The 27,362-nt window shown below is 38.8% G+C and overlaps 1 protein-coding gene across 2 annotated transcripts in view; it reads left to right on the forward strand.

Moving 5' to 3' along the window:
• The window catches only part of LOC307125795 (ras-specific guanine nucleotide-releasing factor RalGPS1), a 269,981-nt gene extending 246,428 nt beyond the window's left edge, over positions 1–23,553 (forward strand). Inside the window, exons 13-20 of one of the 2 annotated variants that reach the window (XM_079815914.1) lie at positions 3,295–3,446; positions 4,248–4,296; positions 8,299–8,379; positions 15,741–15,846; positions 17,707–17,799; positions 17,995–18,100; positions 18,205–18,296; positions 21,003–23,553. In XM_079815914.1, coding sequence (XP_079672040.1) covers positions 3,295–3,446; positions 4,248–4,296; positions 8,299–8,379; positions 15,741–15,846; positions 17,707–17,799; positions 17,995–18,100; positions 18,205–18,296; positions 21,003–21,032 — 709 coding nt within the window. In that variant the 3' untranslated portion in view covers positions 21,033–23,553. The remainder of the gene's footprint in view (positions 1–3,294; positions 3,447–4,247; positions 4,297–8,298; positions 8,380–15,740; positions 15,847–17,706; positions 17,800–17,994; positions 18,101–18,204; positions 18,297–21,002) is intronic. The other variant, XM_079815915.1, reaches the window with a different exon arrangement.
• The last annotated feature ends 3,809 nt before the right edge of the window (positions 23,554–27,362 follow it).

The raw sequence follows: 27,362 nt of genomic DNA on the forward strand, positions 1-27,362 counted from the left end.
GTAGACGAAGGAGACACGTTCCCGTTTCCACCTGGTGTTTAAATCCATCTCTTTTGTCCACTTTCAACCTCTTCTGTCCTGATTTCTTCAAGGGGAGGGTCTAAGGGCAGGTAAATGTATGGGCTTTTTCAGATCTTTCGATTTAAAGGGTTAGTTCACCCAAAAATGAAAATTCTGTCATTAATTACTTACCCTCATGTCGTTCGACACCCGTCAGACCTCCGTTCATCTTCAGACACAAATGAAGATATTTTAGTTGAAATCTGATGGCTCTGAAAGGCCTCCATTGGCACAATGCACTTTACACTCTCAAGACCCTTAAAAGGCACTAAAGACGTCGTTACAAAGTCCATCTCACTACAGTGGTTCTACAATAACTTTATAAATCGGCAAGAATAGTTTTTGTGCGCAAAAAAACCCTAAATAACGACTTATATAGTGATGACGATTTCAAAACAAGGCATCATGAAGCTTCGAAGCGTTATGAATCAGTGAGTCGAATCATGATTCGGATCGCGCGTCAAACCACCAAACTGCTGAAATTTGGCGATTCAAACCACTGATTCGACTCACTGATTCATAACGCTTCGAAGCTTCATGAGGCCGTGTTTTGACATCGTCATCACTATATAAGTCGTTATTTAGGGTTTTTTTGCGCACAAAAACTATTCTCGCCGATTTATAAAGTTATTTTAGAACCACTGTAGTGAGATGGACTTTGTAACGACGTCTTTAGTACCTTTTAAGGGTCTTGAGAGTGTAAAGTGCCATTGTGCCAATGGAGGCCTTTCAGAGCCATCAGATTTCAACTAAAATATCTTCATTTGTGTTCTGAAGATGAACGGAGGTCTTACGGGTGTCGAACGACATGAGGGTAAGTCATTAAAGACAGAATTTTCATTTTTGGGTGAACTAACCCTTCAATGGACGAAATAAGCTTATGCAATTTACATATGAACACGGAAAAACAGCCTCAAGTCAAGTCAACTTTATTTATATAGCGCTTTTTACAATGCAGATTGTTTCAAAGCAGCTTTACAGTGTTAAACAGGAAAATAATGCAACATAATTTTCTTCGGCCGTACAGCCACTCCGGAGAAAACGGTGATGTCATCTAGCTCATTTCAATTATCATACAGTGACAATGTGGGCATTAGATTAGTAATTAGATCAGTAATTTAGTTTATATTGTTAATTTAGTTTCTAATTAGGTTTATTTGGATATTTAGTTGAAAAATTTAGCAAGTGTGTGTTAGAAATCAGGAATGGTGAGAGAACATTGTGCTTGGTACGTTTTTTGTCTTCAAACTAAACTTGGGTCTCCAGCTGACAGAGTTTAAATCCCGTCTTTAAAGAGCGCTTCCCATAATGTCTACGCATTAGGTCAGTAGGGGGAGAGTATAGACGGTCTTTTGTGGCTGTTCGATCAGATTGAGCATTTACACTACGAAAGCAATCCGGTCGAATGCGTTTTTGACTACCTATGGAAGTGGTCAAAAGCAGACAAGCTCAAAATGTTTTAGACCCTATTTTAAACCTGTATTTAGCATCGTCCAAATGAGTTAAACAGAGTTTCCCCTAATGAGGAATGAGAGTATAGTTCCTAGCCATATCGGTCTAGAAAATCACAACTTTTCATTTTCCGTTGGTCTTAGTACACAATGTAACTATAGAAGAGTCAAGTTTTAAATAGGAAAAATATAGAAAGTCTTTGGTCATTTTTGAGCGTGATGCTAACGGTCTAATCAGATTCAATGATGTATGCTAAGCTATGCTAAAAGTGCTACCGCCAGACCCAGAGATCGGCTGAATGGATTCAAAAACGATAAAACTCAACTGTTTAACTCGAGGGGAGTTGGAAAATGAGCCTTTTTTTCAAAAAAAGTGGAGTGTTCCTTTAATACCAGGTGTAAACAGGGCCTTTCAAACTGTATTTAGATTTTAGACATGAAATTAATACTTTTATTCGAGAAGCATGCATTAAAATGTATTAAAAGCGACAGTAAAGACATTAATAATGTTACAAAAATGCTATTTCTAATACATATTATATTCATCAAAGAATCCTGAAAAAATGATCACGGTTTCTCCAACAATATGAAGCTGCACAACTGTTTTCAACATTTATGATAAAGAAAAAAACATTGATAATAAAGAAGAAAAGAAAATGTTTCTTGAGCAGCAAATCGTCATCATAGAATGATTTCTGAAGGATCATGTGACACTGAAGACTGGAGTAATGATGCTGAAAATTCAGCCTTGATCACAGAAATAAATTACATTTTAAAATACATTACAACGGAAAAGAGTTATTTTAAAGGGTTAGTTCACCCAAAAATGAAAATTCTGTCATTAATTACTTCCCCTCATGTCGTTCGACACCCGTCAGACCTCCGTTCATCTTCAGAACACAAATGAAGATGTTTTAGTGTAAATCTGATCGCTCAGAAAGGCCTCCATTGGCACAATGCACGGTTCACTCTCAAGACCCTTAAAAGGTACTAAAGACGTCGTTACAAAGTCCATCTCACTACAGTGGTTCTACAATAACTTTATGAATCGGCTGAGAATAGTTTTTGTGCGCAAAAAAAACCTAAATAACGACTTATATAGTGCTGACGATTTCAAAACACGGCATCATGAAGCTTCGAAGCGTTATGAATCAGTGAGTCGAATCAGCAGTTTGAATCGCCAAATTTCAGCAGTTTGACACGCGATCCGAATCATCATTCGGCTCACTGATTCATAACGCTTCGAAGCTTCATGAGGCCGTATTTTGAAATCGTCATCACTATATAAGTCGTTATTAAGGGTTTTTTTGCGCACAAAAACTATTCTCGCCGATTTATAAAGTTATTGTAGAACCACTGTAGTGAGATGGACTTTGTAACGACGTCTTTAGTACCTTTTAAGGGTCTTGAGAGTGTAAAGTGCCATTGAGCCAATGGAGGCCTTTCAGAGCCATCAGATTTCAACTAAAATATCTTCATTTCTGTTCCGAAGATGAACGGAGGTCTGACGGGTGTCGAATGACATGAGGGTAAGTAATTAACTTACCCTCTGTTTTTACTGTATTTTTGATCAAATAAATGCAGCCATGGTGAACTTCTTTCAAAAACATTAACCTCAAACTTGAACGCTAGTCTAAACATCAAATATACAGCACTTTTGCTTTTACTCAGCCAAGTTTAACTCGCACTGGAAACTTCCGCCTGGTTAAGACAGTGTTGCTCGACCTCATGCCTCATGATGCTTTTCTCTCTCTCTCTCTCTCTCTCTCGCTCTCTCTCGCAGGATGATGTGGCATTTTGGTGTGGTGGAGAGTAAAAGTGCGACGTTCCCCACAGAGAAACCCCGTCACCTGCTGGACGACAGCTTCTTAGAGTCCCAGAGTCCGGCCCGGATCAATCCTCACAGCTCATCCGTGTCCAACGGCATCTCTATAGGTACCACATCAACCTGTCGCATTTTACCAAAGCACTGCACGTCTTGTTTAAAAAGAATGTGCCGGGTTAATGCATCAACAGAAAAATAGTTTTGAATTAACCTGTGTCTTTTTACACAAAGTGCAAATATCTATCAAATGTATCTATTTAAACTAAGTGTAAAGAGCAGCTATTGCTAATAAAATGTGCTATTTTCACTAAGTGGAAATTAAACTATTGTTAAACTAATGTTAAACAGTAGCTGTCAATAAATAAATATATACATAAAATGTGGTTAAAGTAATGCACTTGGAAGTACACAGGCCTTTCTTTATAATTTGATCGAGTATCTCAATACTTATTTTTGAGGTGGGACTACTTTACTTGATGGATGGACTTCTGGTTGTGTGTTTCTGATGCACATGTCATTCCTGAGGTTTCAGGTGTAATTGCATGCATTGTGCAAAATTTGAAAGATTAAATATACACAGCAAATCAGTAAGAGATTCTGCCACACAAATCACATGCAACACATACAGTAAAGCCTTGTGTTTTTTAATGCCTGACTCCATGTACTTCCATTGTAAGGTCATTTTTTTATCTTACATGCTGATTTGTCAATGTTCACTTAACTATTAATCTTAGTTATAGTTAGGGTACCAGCATTATTCCACAACTGTTTTTTGTTTTTTTAAACCTTGAGCGTTATGCTGTGCTGCTTTTGTACCTTATTTCTTCATTATCACTGTCAGAGATGAAAGAATGACTGATTTGTGCTCAAATGGAAACGGTTGTGAGGTTTGTTTGCTTTCTGTTTATCAGGCAGCAGTCAGAGTTCGTTATGTGGTGATCTTTCCCCGGGACTCGAGAGGTGAGACTCTTTCATCTGCTTTATTATGGATTACGGGATTATGGATTATGGGATCATTCTAGTGGAGCTGAACTGTAATGGAAAAGAAAAGGTTTTGCTGGCCCAGCAGTCTGTTATTACTAATCTAATTAAGAGCTAATCTAACTGGTAACCTTTTACACTAAGGTCTCATTAGTTTACATTAGTTAATGAACTAATAATGAGCAATACATTCATAACACTGTTTATTAACCTTATTGTAAAATTATATCGTAAAACCTTCATATGATCAACCGCCTTGTAACTTTTTCATACAAATGCTGGGTTGTTTCAACCCATGTTTGGGTAAAATATGGACGAACACAACTGTTGTTTTTTTTTGTTTTATTAATTTTTTTAAACCCAACAGTTGGGTTTGTCCATATTTGACCCAAACATGGGTTAAAACAACCCAGCATTTTGAAGTGTGTACTAGTTCTGGAAAGAATGACTTTTATGTCATTTTTCATTCAAATTTCAACAATACTTGTTGTTTTTGTTGTTGTTTATTTGTCGTTTCTCGTTATAAATGTTTAACATCCATTTATGTCCATTCCACAGGAAAACATACAGATATACATAGAGCAAAACACAATAACACAACTAAAACTGACACAAAAACTGGTCTCAGAACGGTTTAAGGCTTAAAGGGATAGTTCACCTGACAATGAAAAGTCATTTATTCACCCTTACGTTTATTCTAAACCTGCATGACTTTCTTTCTTCTGTGAAACACAAAAAGAAATGTTTAGCAGATGTTCATGCAGCTCTTTTCCATGCAATAGCAGATTGTGACCGAAGGGCTGTGAAAGTAGTTCATACAATTTTTGCACTAGTCAAAAGCACTGGAAATAAGAATTCAGACTTGGTATATATATATATATATATATATATATACACCGCTCGGGTATAACATTATGTCCTAATATTGTGTTGGTCCCCCTTTTGCTGCCAAAACAGCCCTGACCCGTCGAGGCATGGACTCCACTAGACCCCTGAAGGTGTGCTGTGGTATCTGGCACCAAGATGCTAGCAGCAGATCCTTTAAGTCTTGTAAGTTGCGAGGTGGGGCCTCCATGGATCGGACTTGTTTGTTCAGCACATCCCACAGATGCTCGATTGGATTGAGATCTGGGGAATTTGGAGGCCAAGTCAACACCTCAAACTCATTGTTTTGCTCCTCAAACCATTCCTGAACCATTTCTGCTTTGTGGCGGCGCATTATCTGCTGAAAGAGCCACAGCCACCAGGGAAACCGTTTCCATGAAAGGCTGGACATGGTCTCAACAATGCTTAGGTAGGTGGGACATGTGAAAGTAACATCCACATGGATGGCAGGACCCAAGGTTTCCCAGCAGAACATTGCCCAAAGCATCACTGCCTCCGCAGCCACGCCCTCTTCCCATAATGCACCTGGTGCCATGTGTTCCCCAGGTAAGCCACGCAGACACACCCGGCCATCCACGTGATGTTAAAGAACACGTGATCATCAGACCAGGCCGCCTTCTTCCATTGCTCCGTGGTCCAGTTCTGATGCTCAGGTGCCACTGTTGGTGCTTTGGGCGGAGGTCAGGGGTCAGCATGGGCAGTGGTCAGCGGCTGTGCCGCCCCATACACAACAAACTGAGATGCTCTGTGTATTCTGACACCTTTCCATCAGAACCAGCATTAACTTCTTGAGCAGTTTGAGCTCCAGTAGCTCGTCTGTTTGATCGGACCACACGGGCCAGCCTTCGCTCCCCACGTGCATCAATGAGCCTCGGCCGCCCATGACCCTGTGGCCGGTTCTCCACTGGTCCTCCATGACCCTGTGGCCGGTTCTCCACTGGTCCTCCATGACCCTGTGGCCGGTTCTCCACTGGTCCTCCATGACCCTGTGGCCGGTTCTCCACTGGTCCTCCATGACCCTGTGGCCGGTTCTCCACTGGTCCTCCATGACCCTGTGGCCGGTTCTCCACTGGTCCTTCATGACCCTGTGGCCGGTTCTCCACTGGTCCTCCATGACCCTGTGGCCGGTTCTCCACTGTTCCTCCATGACCCTGTGGCCGGTTCTCCGCTGTTCCTCCATGACCCTGTGGCCGGTTCTCCACTGTTCCTCCATGACCCTGTGGCCGGTTCTCCGCTGTTCCTCCATGACCCTGTGGCCGGTTCTCCACTGTTCCTCCTTGACCCTGTGGCCGGTTCTCCACTGTTCCTCCATGACCCTGTGGCCGGTTCTCCACTGGTCCTTCATGACCCTGTGGCCGGTTCTCCACTGGTCCTCCATGACCCTGTGGCCGGTTCTCCACTGTTCCTCCATGACCCTGTGGCCGGTTCTCCACTGGTCCTTCATGACCCTGTGGCCGGTTCTCCACTGGTCCTCCATGACCCTGTGGCCGGTTCTCCACTGGTCCTTCATGACCCTGTGGCCGGTTCTCCTCTGTTCCTCCATGACCCTGTGGCCGGTTCTCCACTGGTCCTTCATGACCCTGTGGCCGGTTCTCCACTGGTCCTCCATGACCCTGTGGCCGGTTCTCCACTGTTCCTCCATGACCCTGTGGCCGGTTCTCCACTGTTCCTCCATGACCCTGTGGCCGGTTCTCCACTGGTCCTTCATGACCCTGTGGCCGGTTCTCCTCTGTTCCTCCATGACCCTGTGGCCGGTTCTCCACTGTTCCTCCATGACCCTGTGGCCGGTTCTCCACTGGTCCTCCATGACCCTGTGGCCGGTTCTCCACTGGTCCTCCATGACCCTGTGGCCGGTTCTCCACTGGTCCTCCATGACCCTGTGGCCGGTTCTCCACTGGTCCTCCATGACCCTGTGGCCGGTTCTCCACTGGTCCTTCATGACCCTGTGGCCGGTTCTCCTCTGTTCCTCCATGACCCTGTGGCCGGTTCTCCACTGTTCCTCCATGACCCTGTGGCCGGTTCTCCACTGGTCCTCCATGAGCCTGTGGCCGGTTCTCCACTGGTCCTCCATTGGAGCACTTTTGATAGAGACTGACCACTGCAGACCGGGAACACCCCACAAGAGCTGCAGTTTTGGAGATGCTCTGACCCAGTCGTCTAGCCATCACAATCTGGCCCTTGTCAAACTCGCTCAAATCCTTACGCTTGCCCATTTTTCCTGCTTCTAACACATCAACTTTGAGCACAAAATGTTCACTTGCTGCCTAATATATCCCACCCACTAACAGGTGATGAAGAGATCATCAGTGTTATTCACTTCACCTGTCATCACCAGTCATAATGTTATGCCTGATCGATGTGTATATATAGTGCACAAGTCGAATAAACTGTTAAATTATTATTTTTGGAACTTGAAAGTAATCACTGCACTGTATGTTTTAATTGCATGGAAAAGTGAATAAATGATGAGAGAATGTAATTGTTGGGTGTAATATCCTTTTAACACGTGCACAGATTCAATAATTGCGTTCTGTTTTCATTAGTCAGTGAAACTCCGTATATACACTCAAAAAAATATTCAGACCTAAATTTAAGATTTATGTATTTGAATTGCACAATTTTAACCAATAAGCTGTTATGTGATGCATATTTGTCAGTCATACAAAAATGAAACGGGTAAGATTTCAGTGATAGGACTAATAAACTGAATACACAATAACAAGGTTTATGTATCTATTATCAATAAATCCAGTTTGTTTCAATCTCATACATTTTACTAGCCATATTTTAACAGTGTTCATACTTTCATAACAATGCACAGATGTTTGCTGATTCTACTCAATTTGAATAAATGCATTTTAAATGATTTGAATAAACTCAAATAGATGCAAATAGCAATAATAAACTAAGCCATGATGGTCATATGCATCTTAATATGCATCAAATGACGTTTATTTTTTGTTTATGTTAAAATTGTGTACTTCAAATAGATGGAAATTTAATATGCAATTGAACTGCGTACATTTCGGCCTGAATATTTTTTGGAGTGCTGTATCGGCTCTGACGCTAAACTCATTGTGCCGAATGTGCAAACAGGGGCCGCATGTATTCGACTCTGGGCCCTAACTGGAGGGTCCCTCATCGCAACTCCCCCAGAGGCCACAGCCATGCCCACAGGTACCAACGTCCACCTGGGTCAAAGGTCACCTTCTCCATTCCTCTGGGGCATCGGGTTCACCTGTCTTGGCATGCAGTGTCTCTTCTTTAACATTCCAGTTTTCCCTCTCTTTCTGGTTTAGACCAAAGACTGTCACGTCTGTCATCTGTTTTCTCTTTTTCCAGATGTCAGATTGTCTTCATCTCAGGATGTTTGTAGAACAGGATCACTGTATTTATAGAGGAGAAAAGCTCTGTTCTGAAACCTAATGAGCAGGCTGGCTGTCTACCTAGGCAGCTTCTTTTTGATGTGGCTTCCTAACTGGGGTGACGCTGTACATAGGCAGCATTCAAATAAAGCTTCTCACATTTACATTCATTCATTTAGCACAGGGTAGGCAAGGCAGTGCTAGGGGGAAAAATGTATAAGTTATAAAAAATAAATAAAAGATGAACCCTTATGTGCTGTTGGGGACGTTTTCATCCACTATGGGGGGCTTTTGACATTTACATTTATGCATTTGGCAGATGCTTTTATCCAAAGCGACTTACCCCTTATTAAAGGGTTAGTTCACCCAAAAATGAAAATTCTGTCATTAATTCCTCACCCTCATGTCGTTCGACACCCGTCAGACCCTTCAGACATAAATGAAGATATTTTAGTGTAAAGCTGATGCTGAGAAAGGCTTCAAGTCAAGTCAACTTTATTTATATAGCGCTTTTAACAATGTAGATTGTTTCAAAGCAGCTTTACAGTGTTAAACAGGAAAATAATGCAGCATAATTTTATTCAGCTGTATAGCCATTCTGGAAAAATTTCAAGTATCATACAGTGACAGTGTGGGCTTTAGATTAATAATTTGATCAGTAATTTAGTTTAAATGGTTAATTTAGTTTATTATTTAGATGTATTTCGATGTTTAGTTGAAAAATTTAGTGTCCCCAACTGAGCACGCCAAGCCAGAGGCAACAGTGGCAAGGAAACCAAAACCCCATTAGGTGACCTAATGGAGAAAAATAAACCTTGGGAGAAACCAGGCTCAGTCGGGGTGGCTTCAGATAGGCCTCCATTGGCATTCAGTACATTTACACTCACAAGATCCATGAAAGGCACTTAAAACATTGTTACAAAGTCCATCTCACCACAGTGACTCTACAATCATTTTACGATGCGACGACAATAGTTTTTGTGCGCAAAAAAAATCAAAATAACACCTTTATCCAACTTGTTCTTGTCTTCCGTGTGTGTCTCCACGACGCATGCGCGAGAATATGACGCAGATCCGGCGTTCGGACACATGACCCAGAAGCGATTTGTTTACAAGCAGAGGAAGACGCGCGTGTCTAAGCTGTTGAATTCTACATTGATCGTGCTTTAGGTCTCGGTGTAGTTCTCAAAATGGGGCTAAAGTGTGTATTTCATGGATTCCCGAACGCCGGATCTACGTCATATTCTCGCGCATGCGTCGTGGAGGCACACACGGAAGACAATTTCAAAAACTCAACGATACACTGTGGGAACATTCACTACCCTTTCTTTATGTTTGGGATGAAAACATCCACTAAATTAAACTGCTGTAAAAATGTATCAGATGAATATTTAAATTTTTTTTATTTTGCATAAATCTATTAATCAACCTCAGTCCTGATCCAAACTACAAAAAATTCAGGGGGGGGGGGGGGGGGGGGGGTCAAATATTGACTATTTTCAATATAAAATGTGATTGTGGACTGGATATTTTTTTCCTTATATCACAGTCTTGGACATGTGGAAGATTAGTTACAACATTGGCTTTGATGCATTGTTAGTTTTTGTGCAGCATCAGATTTACATTTTTTCTCCCTCATTTACTGCTCGTGGCTGTTTTTGCCCCATTGACTTCCATTATAACCCCATTTTTTGATTGCAAAGCCATGACACCATATACTCAAGCATTTTTGATTGTTGGTGTTTTTCCCTGTTGGGATTAACATAATTAAAGTTAACTAAAAAAATAAATAAACTGAGTAAAATTAATGAACAATAGCAATTAGGTTAAAATAAGTATTTAATCAAATAAACAAAAAGATTAAATAATTAGATTGCAATAAATAATAAAACAATAAAAAAATGTAAAAATAAATAAACACTAAAAACCAAGATTAAACTAAATAAATAAATAAACTTATTAAAAATAAATAAACAATAACAATTATGTTAAAATAAGTCATTAATAAAACAATCAAAAATATTAATTATATTGCAATAAATAACCAAAAGATTTAAAATAAACTAAAAATTTAAAATAAATAAAAAATAACAATTATGTAAATAATTATATTATATTATATAATTATATTAATAAATAATTAATAAAAACATGATTAAACTAAATAAATAAACAAACTGAGTAATATAAATGAACAATAACAATTCGGTTAAAATAAATAATTAATAAAATGTACAAAAAGTTTAAATTCGATTATATAATTTAGATATTTAAAATACAAAAATAAATAATAATTTGTTTAGATAAATAATACATCTAACACTGCAGTACTATAGTGTGTAGAAAAAACTTAATAATATAATGTAATTGAAACTAAATATTTTTTAATAATATTTTACACATTTATAATATCAATTTTACACAAGATAAATTGGGTCTTTATACATTACTTTATACTTTATACAGTATATACACTCAAAAAAATTACTTGTTGAATTTACTCAAAAAAGCAGCGTCAATTGGTTCCACGCAACTATATTGAGTAATGTTTTATTTAAGAGAAAATGTTATTTATATGAACAAAAGAAATTCAAGTAAAGCTGACAATTTCTTAGTGACAAATTCAAATGGTTTGTATTTACTCAGTTACATAATATTTCTATGTGCAGTTTACTTAATAATGTTATCTTAGATTTACAAAAGTGTACTATGTTAGGTGAACACATTTATCAATTTAATTTACCTTATTAAATTAGCTATTTTCCTAAGTGGAAAACTATTAAATTACAACAAGCATATTTTTAGAAACAAAATGCTAAAATAACTCATTGTACAAACTCAATGTAATTGAGAGCAGGAATTCCATCCAATAAATGTGTGTATGAGTGCCACTCTTCTACAAAATGGTAACCACAAAATTACAGAAACTCCTCTAAATGTCCAACATAACTGGGCATTAAACACTAACATAAACTAACAACATCTTTCCCTTTACTGAAAAAATGCACATAAATTAACACTTTAATCCCTGAATTTACTCTCCTAATGCAGTCCCTTGCAAAGCATGCTGGGAACTACAGATCCACTGCCCAGTTTGTTCATTTCACTCAGCAATGTTAAGTTGACCGAACAAACACTTAAGTAAAGATGACAATACACATTTTTAGTAGAAACAACTCAGTAAATGTAAGTTCATGTAGTTACATGAGTTTCTTTAATGTGAACAAGGATGATTTGAGTGCAACTAACAACAGTGAAAGTTTTTTTTTTGTTGACATTTTTTACATTTTAGGATGGGGGTCCCTCACACAAGGATGATCATATCTGGGCATCTAAAAGATTGAAAACCTCAGATTTAGTAGATATTTTTATCCAAACCAATGCCAAGTTTAAGTGCCTTTAAATGTGGTTTATTTAAGTGAAGATTCTAGAAGCAATGCAAGTGTGATTGTATAATACAGATACAGTAGTGGAACTTGGTATTTATCTGAAAAATATGACAAAAACCACAGCTACAGCTGTTATTTTACTATATGCAACATCAAACAATACGTAGAAAAACAAAAAGCTCACAAGAAAAAGCATACATTAACTACAACATAATCAGTTATTAATATTTAGTTGGTTCTCTCTTGTTTTACATGTTCATCATTTTTTTACTCCAAACACAACTACGCAATATGCTTACAAAATCTTTAGCACATTTTTTATAATATTTAAATAAAGGGTGAAGATGTCTATTTGACTGAGCCGGACATCACTTTGGGTCACTACTGTATATGCAAATATACAGAAATGGGTAGTGTAGATCTTCAATGGAAATGAGATATTAAATGGTGTTTTAAATATTTAAAGTCAAATATTGGATAAAATAGTTTTTTTTTTTAATAAATTAAAACTTGAAGTACTCATCCACAGTGGAGTCCTTACTGTGCGTTCACACCAGACATGACTTCGCGCGTAGTTGGACGCTTGAACATTTTGAGTTTACTCGTTTCATTCGCGCGTGACATTCATTTCTCGACGTGAATTCGCATCATGGGAGGGGCTTCTGTCAGCCGGCCCGTCTCGTTGCGAAATGGCTGACATGGATTGTTTTAAAATACGGCGAATAAGCTCAATTTGCTGGCTTTAACTAGCTTGTAGTCTCAATAGGGTGAATTCAGGATGAATGGGACACTTTTTCCAAGTCATCTCAATGGCAAAAAGTGTCCCAATCACCCTGAAATCACCCCTATGTATAGCTCAAATTGAGTAAAGAGCGTTTTTACAACTTACCAGGGGTGCGTTTCCCGCTCAACGACGTAACTCACTGCTCAACTGCCATAGTACGATGCATCTTTGAAGAAATCAACTAGCTACTGGCGACTGTTTCCCGAAATCAACTAGCTACTGGCGACTGTTTCCCGAAATCGTATTTTCGCAAATCTGTCGTTCAACCACGTTGGTTAATGATGTCACGCAGGTGGTGGAGTAATAACTGCTTTTAATGAATTAGTTTGAGATCAAATTCATGCTAGATTTTTTGCTATAAATTATGGACATGGCACCTGAGGACTTATTATTATAATTATTATTATTATTATTCTCAGTTATTTTGCTTTATTTCCAGATTCAAATTGGCTCATTCTTACATACAAGAGTGCGTCCGCACATGCGCACTCTTCCAAAAAGGTGCTTTAAATCTCTTGACTAACTAAAAGACATAAATGACATTTGTATGTATTAAAAATAAAAGAGATGGATTGTACTAAATGTTAGTTTGCTTATTTTGCTCAAGATAAGGATTTACATGTCATGCAAACAAGAAACTATGCTTCTAACCACAGGTTGAGAGCTGTCGTTCCAACCACGCAAGTTTGCGAATGTTCGTTGGAACCATGGTTTCGGGAAACACGTAGCCACGTTTCCATTACAGATTTGCGCAAAACTTTTGCAACATTTTCTAAAAGTCAACAAAAAAATATTGCGAAATGACAGCGTTTCCATTAACTGATGTTATGCGACTAAAAAATGTTTTTTCCTCTCGTGATAAATCATTCCAAAAATCATGCTACGTATGTTGTTAGGTTTATGTATATCCCAGCCACCGCACGCTATTATTATTAATGGAAAGAGACGTGAGTGTTATAGCACTGATGGCAAGGAAAGCACCTTATACTTGAGCAGCACAAATGAGGTGTTATGATAAATTGTGGCATTTTATATTCTATCGTTTTTTTATGAGTTTAATAAAGAACTCGTCTTCTGTCCAAACATACCATCATCTGTAAAGAATGATCGACTTTTACATACGCCAGGTTATTGTGACGCATTGCCACATACAGAGACGAGCGAAAACTTTGAATTTGTATGGTGGTAGCTCAACGTTTTTTTTACCACTTCGTTATTTTGGCTCGGAATTTCGTTTTTTGGAAATATAAACTGAATTTAGAAATGCTTTTGAAATGAAAAACTTTGCGTTTAATAAACAAAATATATTTTTGAAATGAAGACAGCGTTTGGAGTGGAGTGCAAAATAATCTGTTCCCTGAGTCCACGGCCTTTGCTGTTATCGTGAGTGTACACTAATAAAAGTAGACGGTTTATTGTTTATAATTATGTCTTGCACTGATCTCTGTATGGCTAAAAATGACGGAGTATTTTGAGTTTCCGCTGGAATAAGGAAAAAATCCATCAAAAGGCGACAACGACTTCGTCGGAAAGAGGGTTAAAGAAAACGTAGCCTATTTAGTTTCATATAGTTAGGCTATGTCAAAATATTATAATCTCTGAATAATTTCATATGTTGATTATGAAAAGTGAGCAGCATGAGTAAGGCTACATAATCAGATGCGCATATGTCTGGAGACATGGATTTTGAGCACAATTGAATTGTATTTTCTAGAAAGTCTTTCTTTAAAATTAATTTTGTTTTGTATACACTGTATTTTGATCAATGTTTAATCAACTATTTGGCTGTAGGCTATATTTAATAAGTAAGAAGCAAACCAAGATCGTCGGGAATGGATTGACCTAGTCTTTGAGCAAGGCTGAAACTATAGCGTCTTTCTGTTTTAATACATTTCTTGAATATATGTCATAATTACAGTAGGCCTATAGATAGTTATGATATTTGTGGTTGCACCAGGGTCCGTCATTATAAAATTACGCCACTTTCCTTATTAGGAGAAAATATATGTTGTTTTAACGACATAAGATCTCGTACATACTTGAGTGGAAAAAAAATGATATGTAGGCCCTATGTGAGAGCAATGCGTGACCGTACCAGGTGACCTGTAAATGCGGAAAAACTGTTTCCATTGCAGTTTTGCGAAAATTTCCTTTTTCGAATTGCCTGAAAAACCACCTCATGCGAGCATAAAAACTTTTTTGCAATATATGGGAGTTTTTGCGAAATTGACACGTTTCCATTGGGCGTATTTTCAATTCGAAATTTCAATTTGCGAAATTTGAAGGGTAATGGAAACGCGGCTAACGACTGGTTGAACTATGTTGATAACGACGGAATTTGCGACCATAGTTGGCTAACGATGCTTTTGGGAAACTCACCCCAGACTGTCCGACCGCCTCACTCACTTTCTTCCAAGCAAGATCCTTTTGATTCCTGTTTCTATATAGTACGTACAGCTCCGGGTATCCACATATGATTTTGTCCTCATTGTTGTCACTACTAGAGCAAGCTCCTGATTGGTTAACGCGGCAACTCATTCGCGTGAATCACGCCGCATAATGTCTATTCGCGTCTTTGCATTGACTTAAAGTGTAAATGACTCGTGCGAACCGCTTCATTCGCGTCTGGTGTGAACGCACCATTAGGAGGCTACATATATATATACGCTGTTTACCTTCTGGAACAGTGTTTACATTGAGAGTGTGCATATGATTCCTATGTAGGCAGCTCACTAGGTTTTGAAACAGAGCCGGTGTCTTTAGAGTGGGGTGTTTGCCGGGTGGAGGGATCCTTTCTGTCCTCTTTACACATGGCTCATCTTTACTCCATCACATCCTCAGATCAGATGTGAACTGTAACTTCTGCTCTCTTAGGGCTCATTACATGGATAAAGAAGCAACAATCACCATATGTCCACTGAACGCTCTCACACACACACACACGCACGGGTCAGTTGTTGTTTTAAAGGTGTTCAGCTAATGTGTTTTCCCACTGTGCAGTCCGTCAGTAGCAGAGCCCAGTCTGAGTCACGGAGAGCTGGGCGGCGTCACTATGGAGGGGCCGGTGAGGAGGAAAACCCTGCTGAAGGAGGGCAGGAAACCCAAGGTGAACAGAAAACAACAAAAAAAAAAGTGGGGTGATAGTTAAAGGATTAGTTGACTTCAAAATGAAAATGTCCTGATATTTAACTCACCCCCATCTCATCCAAGATGTTCATGTCTTTCTTTCTTCAGTCGAAAAGAAATTAGGTTTTTTTTTTTTAGGAAAACATTTTTTTCACATAATGGTTTTCAATTGCAACCAAAATGTTCAAGGTCCAAATCAATGCAGTTTCAAAGGTCTTCGAATGGCTTCAGAGGCTCTGCATGATCCCAGACGAGGAATAGGGTCTTATCTAGTGAAACGATCAGTCATTTAAAATAAAAAATTAAAAAATTAAATATACTTTTTAGCCTAAATTGCTCATCTTGCGCTGCTCTGCGATGTGCTAGTGAATGCGCAATCACGTAGAAAACGTCACACTAGACGTAGGGAGAAGTACTGTCCCTGTGTTTACAAAGCGCACATGAGAAGACTAATACAAACAGCCTTTAGCAAAAAAAAACACGTTGAAGATGAAGATATGAAGTGTTTTTTGGTAAAGGGAGTTTGTATTAGTCCTCGCACGGTCGCTTGGGGCGGTACTTCTGTTTACTTCTAGTAACCCTAGCTGTTATCTGTTGGAAGCAAGCAGCAACCTCCCACAGTTTCTCTTGAAGCGATACGGAAGTGACTTAAACTGTAATTCATCGACTGGCCTCTAGAGACAGACTCCAGAAGGAGCAGAATCTCATTGAGCTCCATGTTAAAATGCCCAACTTTACAGCAGAAAAACACATGTTTACAGGCTGGTACAAATTGTGGTTTTGGTCTGTATGGCTAATTTTGCCCTTCATGACGACTGTGAGGGGGGTGAATATTTTTTAAATCATTCGTTTACATTATTACATTAAAGCCTTAAAGTTCTGCATAATTAAGGGCGTGGCCACTTTGAGTGACAGGTGGATTGCCGTTTGTCTGCTGTCTGTTAGTCATCACGTCACCTCAGCTCCGCCCACGTCCCGCCTCTTTACCCATTTTCTGTTATCTGGGAGTGACGCGCTGCCAAGATGGCGACGGCCAGCTCGACCCTACTTTACGCTTCAAACCTGCTCTTCAGAATCCTATGGGTGACGTCACAGACACTATGTCCATATTTTTTTTACAGTCTATGGTTGGAAGATGTATTTTTTTTCAAGTGTTTCTCCTTAACTTCACTTTATTTCTTACATGTTTTTACTTGGTCTTAAAAAGGTCTTAGATGAGTCTTAAATGTACCTTCATGATATCTGCAGAAACCCTGTGTGTAGTAATGTACTCTTCAGTTAGCATCATGCTATATTTGTATGTTCACAACTGTACAAAAGTTTGGGGTCTGTAATATTTTAAAAGAAGTGTCTTATGCTCACCAAGATTTAAAAAGAAAAGAAAAAAAACGGTAAGATTGTGAAATAATATTACAATTTCAAACAGCTGTTTGCTATGTGAATATATTGTAAAATGTCATTTATTCCTGTGATCAAAGCTGAATTTATCATCATTACTCCAGTCTTCAGTGTCACGTGATCCTTCACAAATAATTCTATGAAGATGATTTGATGCTCAAGAAACATTTATGATTATTATCATCACTATCATTATTATCACTTTTTGCTGCTTAATATTTTTGTGGAAATTCTATGATGAAGGGAATTTAGGATAGGATTTATTTGATATAGAATCATTTGTAACATTATAAAAGTCTTTACCGTCATATTTGAAAAAAATATATACATGCTTGCTGAAAATAAGTTATAACAATTTATTTAAAAAGATAAATCATAGTGATCCCAAACAGCAGTGTATGTGGATCATGTGTAATGTTTTATTTTATTATTATTTTTTTAGCTTGCCTCGTGGACCCGGTACTGGATCTCACTGTCTGGTTCGACTCTGATATTCTTCAGATCCAAAGCCCTGCGAGCCGCTGAACGGAAACATGTGAGTGCTTTTGCATATAAGGGTCAATCCATGATACGTGCTAAAATAATGTCAGACAAATTCCATATTTCAAAACATACATAAATAAAATTGTCAAAACATTGATGGAGGTTTTGAATAAAAAAATCATTTGGAATGGAAAAACTGCATACAAGATGAAAATAACATTTTATGAATTCTTACTCCGCACATCAGTACAAGTCGACGCCGTGTAAGAAAGTGTCGGTTCTGGGCTGGATGGTTGTCCTGCCGGATGATCCGGCCCAACCCAACATCTTTCAGCTCAACGATCCTGACAAAGGTAAATCTCTTCCACAGTAGGTTTATATGTCACTTTTGTGAGTGTTAAATCGATGATAGTGAATTATATATTTGTTTACATTTTTAAATCTCTGCGTTTCGTAGGGAATGTTTACAAGTTTCAGACTGGAGACCGGTTCTCTGCGATCATATGGCACAAGCACCTGGAGGAGGCCTGTCGGAGAAGAAGACCTCAGGTATACACAAATGTGTATTGACATGCTAGCGATACAATTATTTTTCAAAATTGTCATGGTATAGAAATTTTATATAACCATAATGTTATATAATGGTATATATTGCAATATGTATTGTGTTAATTTGGATGGAAATAAAAAAAGTAACACATTTTGTTAGTCTATTTTAAGCCTGGTATTAATCAAAAAACTGTGTCACATGTCACAAATGTAATGTTACACTTAAGTTCAAAACAAAAGTTGTAATTTTTTATATTATATTTTTAAAATTGTAATCTAGATAATATATAATTTAATAATATTATAATATAACTAATGTCGAATATTAGTTGTAATGGGGTATATATATATACATATATATATATATATATACAGGTGCTGGTCATATAATTAGAATATCATCAAAAAGTTGATTTATTTCACTAATTCCATTCAAAAAGTGAAACGTGTATATTATATTCATTCATTACACGCAGGCTGATATATTTAAAATGTTTATTTATTTTAATTTTGATGATTATAACTGACAGCTAAGGAAAATCCCAAATTCTGTATCTCAGAAAATTAGAATATTACTTAAGACCAATACGAAGAAAGGATTTTTAGAAATCTTGGCCAACTGAAAAGTATGAGCATGTGCAGCACTCAATACTTAATTGGGGCTCCTTTGCCTGAATTACTGCAGCAATGCGGCGTGGCATTGAGTCGATCAGTCTGTGGCACTGCTCAGGTGTTATGAGAGCCCAGGTTGCTCTGATAGTGGCCTTCAGCTCTTCTGCATTGTTGGGTCTGGCATATCGCATCTTCCTCTTCACAATACCCCATAGATTTTCTATGGAGTTAAGGTCAGGCGAGTTTGCTGGCCAATTAAAGGTCCTGTTCTTCGTGATCCCATTTTTCAAACTTTAGTTAGTGTGTAATGTTGCTGTTAGAGCATAAATAATACCTGTAAAATTATAAAGCTCAAAGTTCAATGCCAAGCGAGATATTTTATTTAACAGAAGTTCCCTTTCAAAGCCTACAGCGAACGGCCGGTTTGGACGACATCCTGGTACATCCTGCTTTAATGACGTCAGTAGAACATTTTGTTGACTAACCTCCGCCCACAAGAATACGCGAAAAAGGGGGCGTGGTCTTGTTGCTCCCTCGTGGAGAAGAGGAAGTGTTGCGTTCGGTTGCGTTCGGTTGCGTTTGTCGCCATGTCGTTCAGACGCTGTTATTTTCATCCCGGAGTCAAATCACCTTTCTTTGGCCTTCAGGGGCTGTACTTTGAGCAAATGCTCCCCGTTATGGTAAGAGGCGTGACCTTTCCGGGCAACGTGCGCTCTGCGTGCGCTAAGCTGCTGTCCAATCACAACACGGGAACCGCTGGCACAATCAGAACTCGTTACGTATTTCTGAAGGAGGGACTTCATAGAAAGAGGAAATTCTCAGGCCGTTTTGAGGACAGTGAAAACAGCGGTATACAGATAAGTCAATTGTGTGAAAAATACTGTGTTTTTTTACACATGAAACATGAACACACGTTATATTGCACACTGTAAACACAATCAAAGCTTCAAAAAAACACGAAAAACGGGACCTTTAAGAACAGGGATACCATGGTCCTTAAACCAGGCACTGGTTGCTTTGGCACTGTGTGCAGGTGCCAAGTCCTGTTGGAAAATGAATTCTGCATCTCCATAAAGTTGGTCAGCAGCAGGAAGCATGAAGTGCTCTAAAACTTCCTGGTATACGGCTGCATTGACCTTGAACCTCAGAAAACACAGTGGACCAACACCAGCAGATGACATGGCACCCCAAACCATCACTGACTGTGGAAACTTTACACTGGACCTCAAGCAACGTGGATTGTGTGCCTCTCCTCTCTTCCTCCAGACTCTGGGACCCTGATTTCCAAAGGAAATGCAAAATTTACTTTCATCAGAGAACATAACTTTGGACCACTCAGCAGCAGTCCAGTCCTTTTTGTCTTTAGCCCAGGGGAGACGCTTCTGATGCTGTCTGTTGTTCAAGAGTGGCTTGACACAAGGAGTGCGACAGCTGAAACCCATGTCTTGCATACGTCTGTGCGTAGTGGTTCTTGAAGCACTGACTCCAGCTGCAGTCCACTCTTTGTGAATCTCCCCCACATTCCTCTCCAGGGTGCGGTTATCCCTATTGCTTGTACACCTTTTTCTACCACATCTTTTCCTTCCCTTCGCCTCTCTATTAATGTGCTTGGACACAGAGCTCTGTGAACAGCCAGCCTCTTTTGCAATGACCTTTTGTGTCTTGCCCTCCTTGTGCAAGGTGTCAATGGTCGTCTTTTGGACAACTGTCAAGTCAGCAGTCTTCTCCATGATTGTGTAGCCTACATAACTAGATTGAAAGACCATTTAAAGGCCTTTGCAGGTGTTTTGAGTTTATTAGCTGATTAGAGTGTGGCACCAGGTGTCTTCAATATTTAACCTTTTCACAATATTCTAATTTTCTGAGATACTGAATTTGGGATTTTTCTTAGTTGTCAGTTTTAATCATCAAAATGAAAAGAAACATTTGAAATATATCAGTCTGTGTGTAATGAATGAATATAATAGCAAGCAAGTTGTGACATTGCTCAGCAACTGTGAACATCTCAACTCCAGCATCACACGGCCCAGCCTTCATCTATTATCTCACTATCATAATTGAATAATGCCATAATTACTCTTCCCACTCTTTTAGATACCAACAAATCTCATGTCATTTGAGTAAACGGACTTGTGCAGCTCTCGCCTGAAGACATTTATAATGTGCCAAAGGCCCACAGAGATCGAGAAGAACGTGTTTGCTTCAGCAAAAGGACGAAGAAAGAGCAAAAAACCTTCCACATTGAAGAATCACTAAGATGAAGGACCCGTTCTGTTCCACCGGCCCTCCATGAGCCCCTGCGTCCACATCTCACATCCAGATGTTTGTTTCCTGGACGTGGAGGTTTGTGCACTAGTTCTGCTAAAGGACGTAGGAGGAAAAAATTTGCCCCGTTTCAGCTCCATCATGTCTTCAATATGGAGACTTTTGGATCCCGAGGCGTTTCTGCCCCTATCACGGCCACTTCAGTGATGTGCATTTTGGGAATTAAATCGAACACAGAAATTTGAGAAGGGCATCATTGAGCTGATATAAGTGAGTTTTAGAGGGAAAGAGAAAACCGTGCCACTCGTCTTGAAGTGTCCCCAATGGAAACGGTCTGTAGCCTAAAACTAAACAGCCAAACTAACAGGCATTCGCTCCCACAAAGAGCCGTAACAAACAAAACACAGATGGACCAGCACAATTCCTCAAAGCTGAAGACTGATGATGCTGTTTAAACCAGCCAATGACTCTCAGTGGTTCATGCTTTAGTGACAGATAATGGTTGCCAAGATCTCTGTAATCATATCTCTTTTTAGCACAGTGATATTTGGTTAACATTATGATGTGAAAATGACAGATCTGGTTGAAGGATATTTGTGAGTGTGACTCGTTTACATCAGGGATTCTGTATCCAGCTTCAGTTTTAGCCATTTTAACCTCGTAAAAGCTAGTTTGGGGCTTTAAGTATTAACCAATTCTCGTGACTTTTATGTCATGTTTTGCCTGATTTTAAACAGGTTTTTCTCACAACTTAAACCAGCTGAAATATGTCAAACAAAAGCAATCGGTTTGTGTTTCCTCGCACTTATTTTTCTTTGAAAGGTTTCCTTGTAACGGGACAAAACGGTTTTCCATTTAGCTCATCTCACAAACACAAGAACTGCTTCTTTTGAATTGTGAGATCATGTACATAATCACTGAGATCCTAAGCGCTCACGTTCACTTACCGGGTGAATCTCACGAAACCCTTCAAAAACATGTCCACGTCACATCTTACCCCCACATGAATAGAAAGAAATGTGATATTGTGCTTAAAGATTTGCGACACTTTTCATGACGATTTAGCACATTTAACTCCCAAATTATACAAAAAAACACTTGTATATTATTTAAATTGTAAGTATTTATACATCATGGTCTTATTTATTGCACTATTTTTTCATTATTGATTTGTTGTTAATGCTTAATTGTCACAAAAATGTCTCAAGGATTTGGAGTTTTCTTTATGCAAAACATAATTCCTTATAGATATCTTTTGCGTTTTGGTGTGAAATGTGACCTGGACATGATTGGTGAGATTTGTCCCACACATCAGTGCTCGAATACATGCAATGACGTGCAGATACGATAAGAGTTTTGATTTTGAAGAGATATCTATTCTTTTATGTCTGATTATATGAGTTTAGTTTAGAATGTGAACCATCTGACGGCAGCCAGCGACGTTTTAGCGTTTAGTATTGATTTGAAGAACAACACTGGGTAATAATGTAGTCGTCTGTAAGTTTATTTCTCATATTTCGTTCTGTGCAGGACTGATGAATGTAATCATGCGCGTGTGTGTGTGTGTGTGTGTTTTATAAGCATGTTTGAATGAAGTTGAACTCTTTTAGAGATGCAGTGTGTCTGTCGCTGAAGGAGAAACATTAGACACACAATCCACAATACAACATCTCTGAGTACATTCATATCAGCTTCAGAAATCTGACACAAAGCTCAATCAGAGGAATAATTCCCTTCAGAAGGAAAATTCTCTCATTATTTACTCACTCACAAAAAGTGCAGATTTGGAAGATTTTGTTGGCACTTGCTCTTGGGTGTACGTTTTTATGAGACTACTGTACTTTTTTGGAGCTTTATAGTGAATCACAATGACCTGTAACATTGAAAGAGCTCTTCAAAATCTATGTAAAAAAAAAAAAAAAAAATCATACAGGTTTGAAACGACATGAGGGTGATTAAATAATGACAAAATGTTCATTTTGGTACGAACTCTCCATTTACCGTGCATTGTTAGATTTAGTTAAAACACTCTTGTGAGTCTAATATCTCTCTGCACACAGCAAACTGACTCTTGCTAGTGATTGCTAGTTATTTGTTGCGAGTATTAGCTATTTATCTAGCATCAGTTTTGCCTTTCTGTGTATGAATTAAACTGTTTTTGTTGAAGAGACGCGTTTTTATTTCTGTATTGTCCGAGCGATCGCTTTCATAAAACACACAGATGCGCTGTACATTATGACTGTGAATTCACTCTTGTTGTGTTGCCATGTAAATAATATGTTGCTAAATTATTTCTTGTTTGCCATCGTGGTACATTGCGGTTTATCAGCTAAAAGGCTGATTCTTCTGTACAGCCATTAAATGCAGTGAACACGTACAGGTCTGTCTTTGTTTGTCTTCATTTTCACTTGATTTTTTTGTGGGATGTTAACATGGACCTTTAGCCTAGTTGTTGAAGAGGATGAGAATGGAAGGATCAGTGGTTATTGGATATATTGGTGGTTGGTGCACTCTAGTGGCATGTAGGTGCAAAACTATCAAACAAAAGCTAAATATATCACTCAGTATTGAATGATGAGTAAAGAAAATTGCATTAATACTTCAGTTTGCAGCAGTGGCGTGCACAGACCTCCTCAGGGGCAGAAGGACCAAAAAGGGCACTAAAAAATAACAAGAATCAAATGTATTTTTTACATAATTTAAATGCATTTATTTATGACATAAATCACCTGTATTTAAAGGGTTAGTTCACCCAAAAATGAAAATTCTGTCATTAATTACTTACCCTCATGTCGTTCGACACCCGTCAGACCTCCGTTCATCTTCGGAACACAAATGAAGATATTTTAGTTGAAATCTGATGGCTCTGAAAGGCCTCCATTGGCCTTTATGAATCGGCGAGAATAGTTTTTGTGCGCAAAAAAACCCTAAATAATGACTTATATAGTAACGACGATTTCAAAACACGGAATCATGAAGCTTTGAAGCGTTATGAATCAGTGAGTCGAATCAGCAGTTTGGATCGCCAAATTTTGTCAAATATCCAAACTGCTGATTCGACTCACTGATTCATATTAAAGAAGTTACAGATTCGTAATGACGTTTTAAGTGCCTTTTATGGGTCTTGTGAGTGTAAATGTACTGAATGCCAATGAAGGCCTATCTGAAGCCTTTCTCAGCATCAGATTTCAACAAAAATATCTTCATTTCTGTTCTGAAGATGAACGGAGGTCTGACGGGTGTCGAACGACATGAGGGTGAGTAATTAATGACAGAATTTTCATTTTTGGGTGAACTAACCCTTTAATGACTATCAACTTTCCAGCTCATTTCAACCATGATCCGCCACTGAGACAGGAAGAGGCCATTTTACTGACATGTAAAGCCCTTTTCCATATTTTTTACACCATTTTTGCATGTTCAGCTAAGATGGCAGAAGAAAGCATACGAACGGCCACCTGACGTGAGTAAAGACCACTGCTTTTTTTATCAGTTATTCCCTACAAACAATCATTCATATAAAATGATGTGCTATATTAGCCTGACAAGCCAGACCCACATCAAGATGTTGGGTCTGGGAACACACCATTGGCAGGGCTCAATCCGAGGGGCGGGTTCAGGGCCGTAGCTAGGGAATTCTGGGCCCCCTGAAAAAACGTTGATGTGTCCTTGACGCTCCGCATGGGTCAGATGAGAAAATTTGCATTGTTTCAGGTGCTGGAAGGGCGACAGATAGTGCGGTGGGCGGAGGATGCAGTACATGTTGGACAATGGTACAAGCCACTTTAAATCACCACAGATTCACAAAAATAATATAAAAAAAAGCTTGCCATTTCTTCTGCAATGTTTACTTGAATTGTTAGTGTCTTTATTATTTCATTTAAAATGTTATGTGGACGTCCTTTTTGGTGTGACCTGTGGAAATTTCATGTGGGCTGAGGGCTGTCCTTTGTCTGGCTATCACAAGACCAAGCTCAATCTTTAAAGATTGAACATAGACCCTTTTCACTGTGATGTGATATATCGTAAATCCTGCAACTTTTTTTGTATTTAGATTTTTTTTTAAATGTATGTACATTTATTGCACTAATATTTTTTATTATATTACTTTTGCATTAAATTACAAAAAACAATTTTGCGCTGCTGTGAGGGTGTTTCTAATACAGCGTCTATGGGAGTGATGGTAAAAATGAACATCTTTCTCTCTTTTCACTGCAGTTATCAATCTCACTCTATTTTTTCCCTCTTTTTGAAGTTTTTATTTTGCTATTTGAGCAAATGGGCACACACCAAAAAAAAACATGAATGTATTCTCTTATTCACAACTATAATAATTAACCCAACTATGACGACTTCTGCTCAGAGAAACCCAGAAATGTGAAAAGGGTCTATAGAGCTCCGGAGGTCACGTGACCCATTCTGTTTACGACGCCATTTTGGCAGGCAGGAACAGCCGGCGTCAGCATGAGTTTCAAGACAACGGAGTTCACTTTGCACAGTTTAATACAAAAGACATAGACTTTTACATAGCAAAACTTAATAGATTAAACATAACAGATCCCTATAATCCCCCCGGGGTGCTTTTCACGTGTATGGATAAAGGAATGGATAGCTTTCCTGTCAGGACACCAGGGGCCGGTTGCACCAGTTGTGTGTAAGTTACAACTAGCCTAGTGTTGATGTAAATGGGCACTAAGTTACAACTAGCCTAGTGTTGACGTAAATGGACACTAAGTTACAACTAGCCTAGTTTTGACGTAAATGGGCACTAAGTTACAACTAGCCTAGTTTTGACGTAAATGGGCACTAAGTTACAACTAGCCTAGTGTTGACATAAATGGGCACTAAGTTACAACTAGCCTAGTGTTGACGTAAATGGGCACTAAGTTACAACTAGCCTAGTGTTGACGTAAATGGGCACTAAGTTACTACTAGCCTAGTGTTGACGTAAATGGGCACTAAGTTACAACTAGCCTAGTTTTGACGTAAATGGACACTAAGTTACAACTAGCCTAGTTTTGACGTAAATGGGCACTAAGTTACAACTAGCCTAGTGTTGACGTAAATGGGCACTAAGTTACAACTAGCCTAGTGTTGACGTAAATGGGCACTAAGTTACAACTAGCCTAGTTTTGACGTAAATGGGCACTAAGTTACAACTTGCCTAGTGTTGACGTAAATGGGCACTAAGTTACAACTAGCCTAGTTTTGACGTAAATGGACACTAAGTTACAACTAGCCTAGTTTTGACGTAAATGGACACTAAGTTACAACTAGCCTAGTTTTGACGTAAATGGGCACTAAGTTACAACTAGCCTAGTGTTGACGTAAATGGGCACTAAGTTACAACTAGCCTAGTGTTGACGTAAATGGACACTAAGTTACAACTAGCCTAGTTTTGACGTAAATGGGCACTAAGTTACAACTAGCCTAGTGTTGACGTAAATGGACACTAAGTTACAACTAGCCTAGTTTTGACGTAAATGGACACTAAGTTACAACTAGCCTAGTTTTGACGTAAATGGACACTAAGTTACAACTAGCCTAGTTTTGACGTAAATGGGCACTAAGTTACAACTAGCCTAGTGTTGACGTAAATGGGCACTAAGTTACAACTAGCCTAGTGTTGACGTAAATGGACACTAAGTTACAACTAGCCTAGTTTTGACGTAAATGGGCACTAAGTTACAACTAGCCTAGTGTTGACGTAAATGGGCACTAAGTTACAACTAGCCTAGTTTTGACGTAAATGGGCACTAAGTTACAACTAGCCTAGTGTTGACGTAAATGGACACTAAGTTACAACTAGCCTAGTTTTGACGTAAATGGGCACTAAGTTACAACTAGCCTAGTTTTGACGTAAATGGGCACTAAGTTACAACTAGCCTAGTTTTGACGTAAATGGGCACTAAGTTACAACTAGCCTAGTTTTGACGTAAATGGGCACTAAGTTACAACTAGCCTAGTGTTGACGTAAATGGGCACTAAGTTACAACTAGCCTAGTTTTGACGTAAATGGGCACTAAGTTACAACTAGCCTAGTGTTGACGTAAATGGGCACTAAGTTACAACTAGCCTAGTGTTGACGTAAATGGACACTAAGTTACAACTAGCCTAGTTTTGACGTAAATGGGCACTAAGTTACAACTAGCCTAGTTTTGACGTAAATGGGCACTAAGTTACAACTAA

Source organism: Gobio gobio (genome assembly GCF_949357685.1).
Source record: "Gobio gobio genome assembly, chromosome: 4".
NCBI classification, from domain to species: Eukaryota; Metazoa; Chordata; class Actinopteri; order Cypriniformes; family Gobionidae; genus Gobio; species Gobio gobio.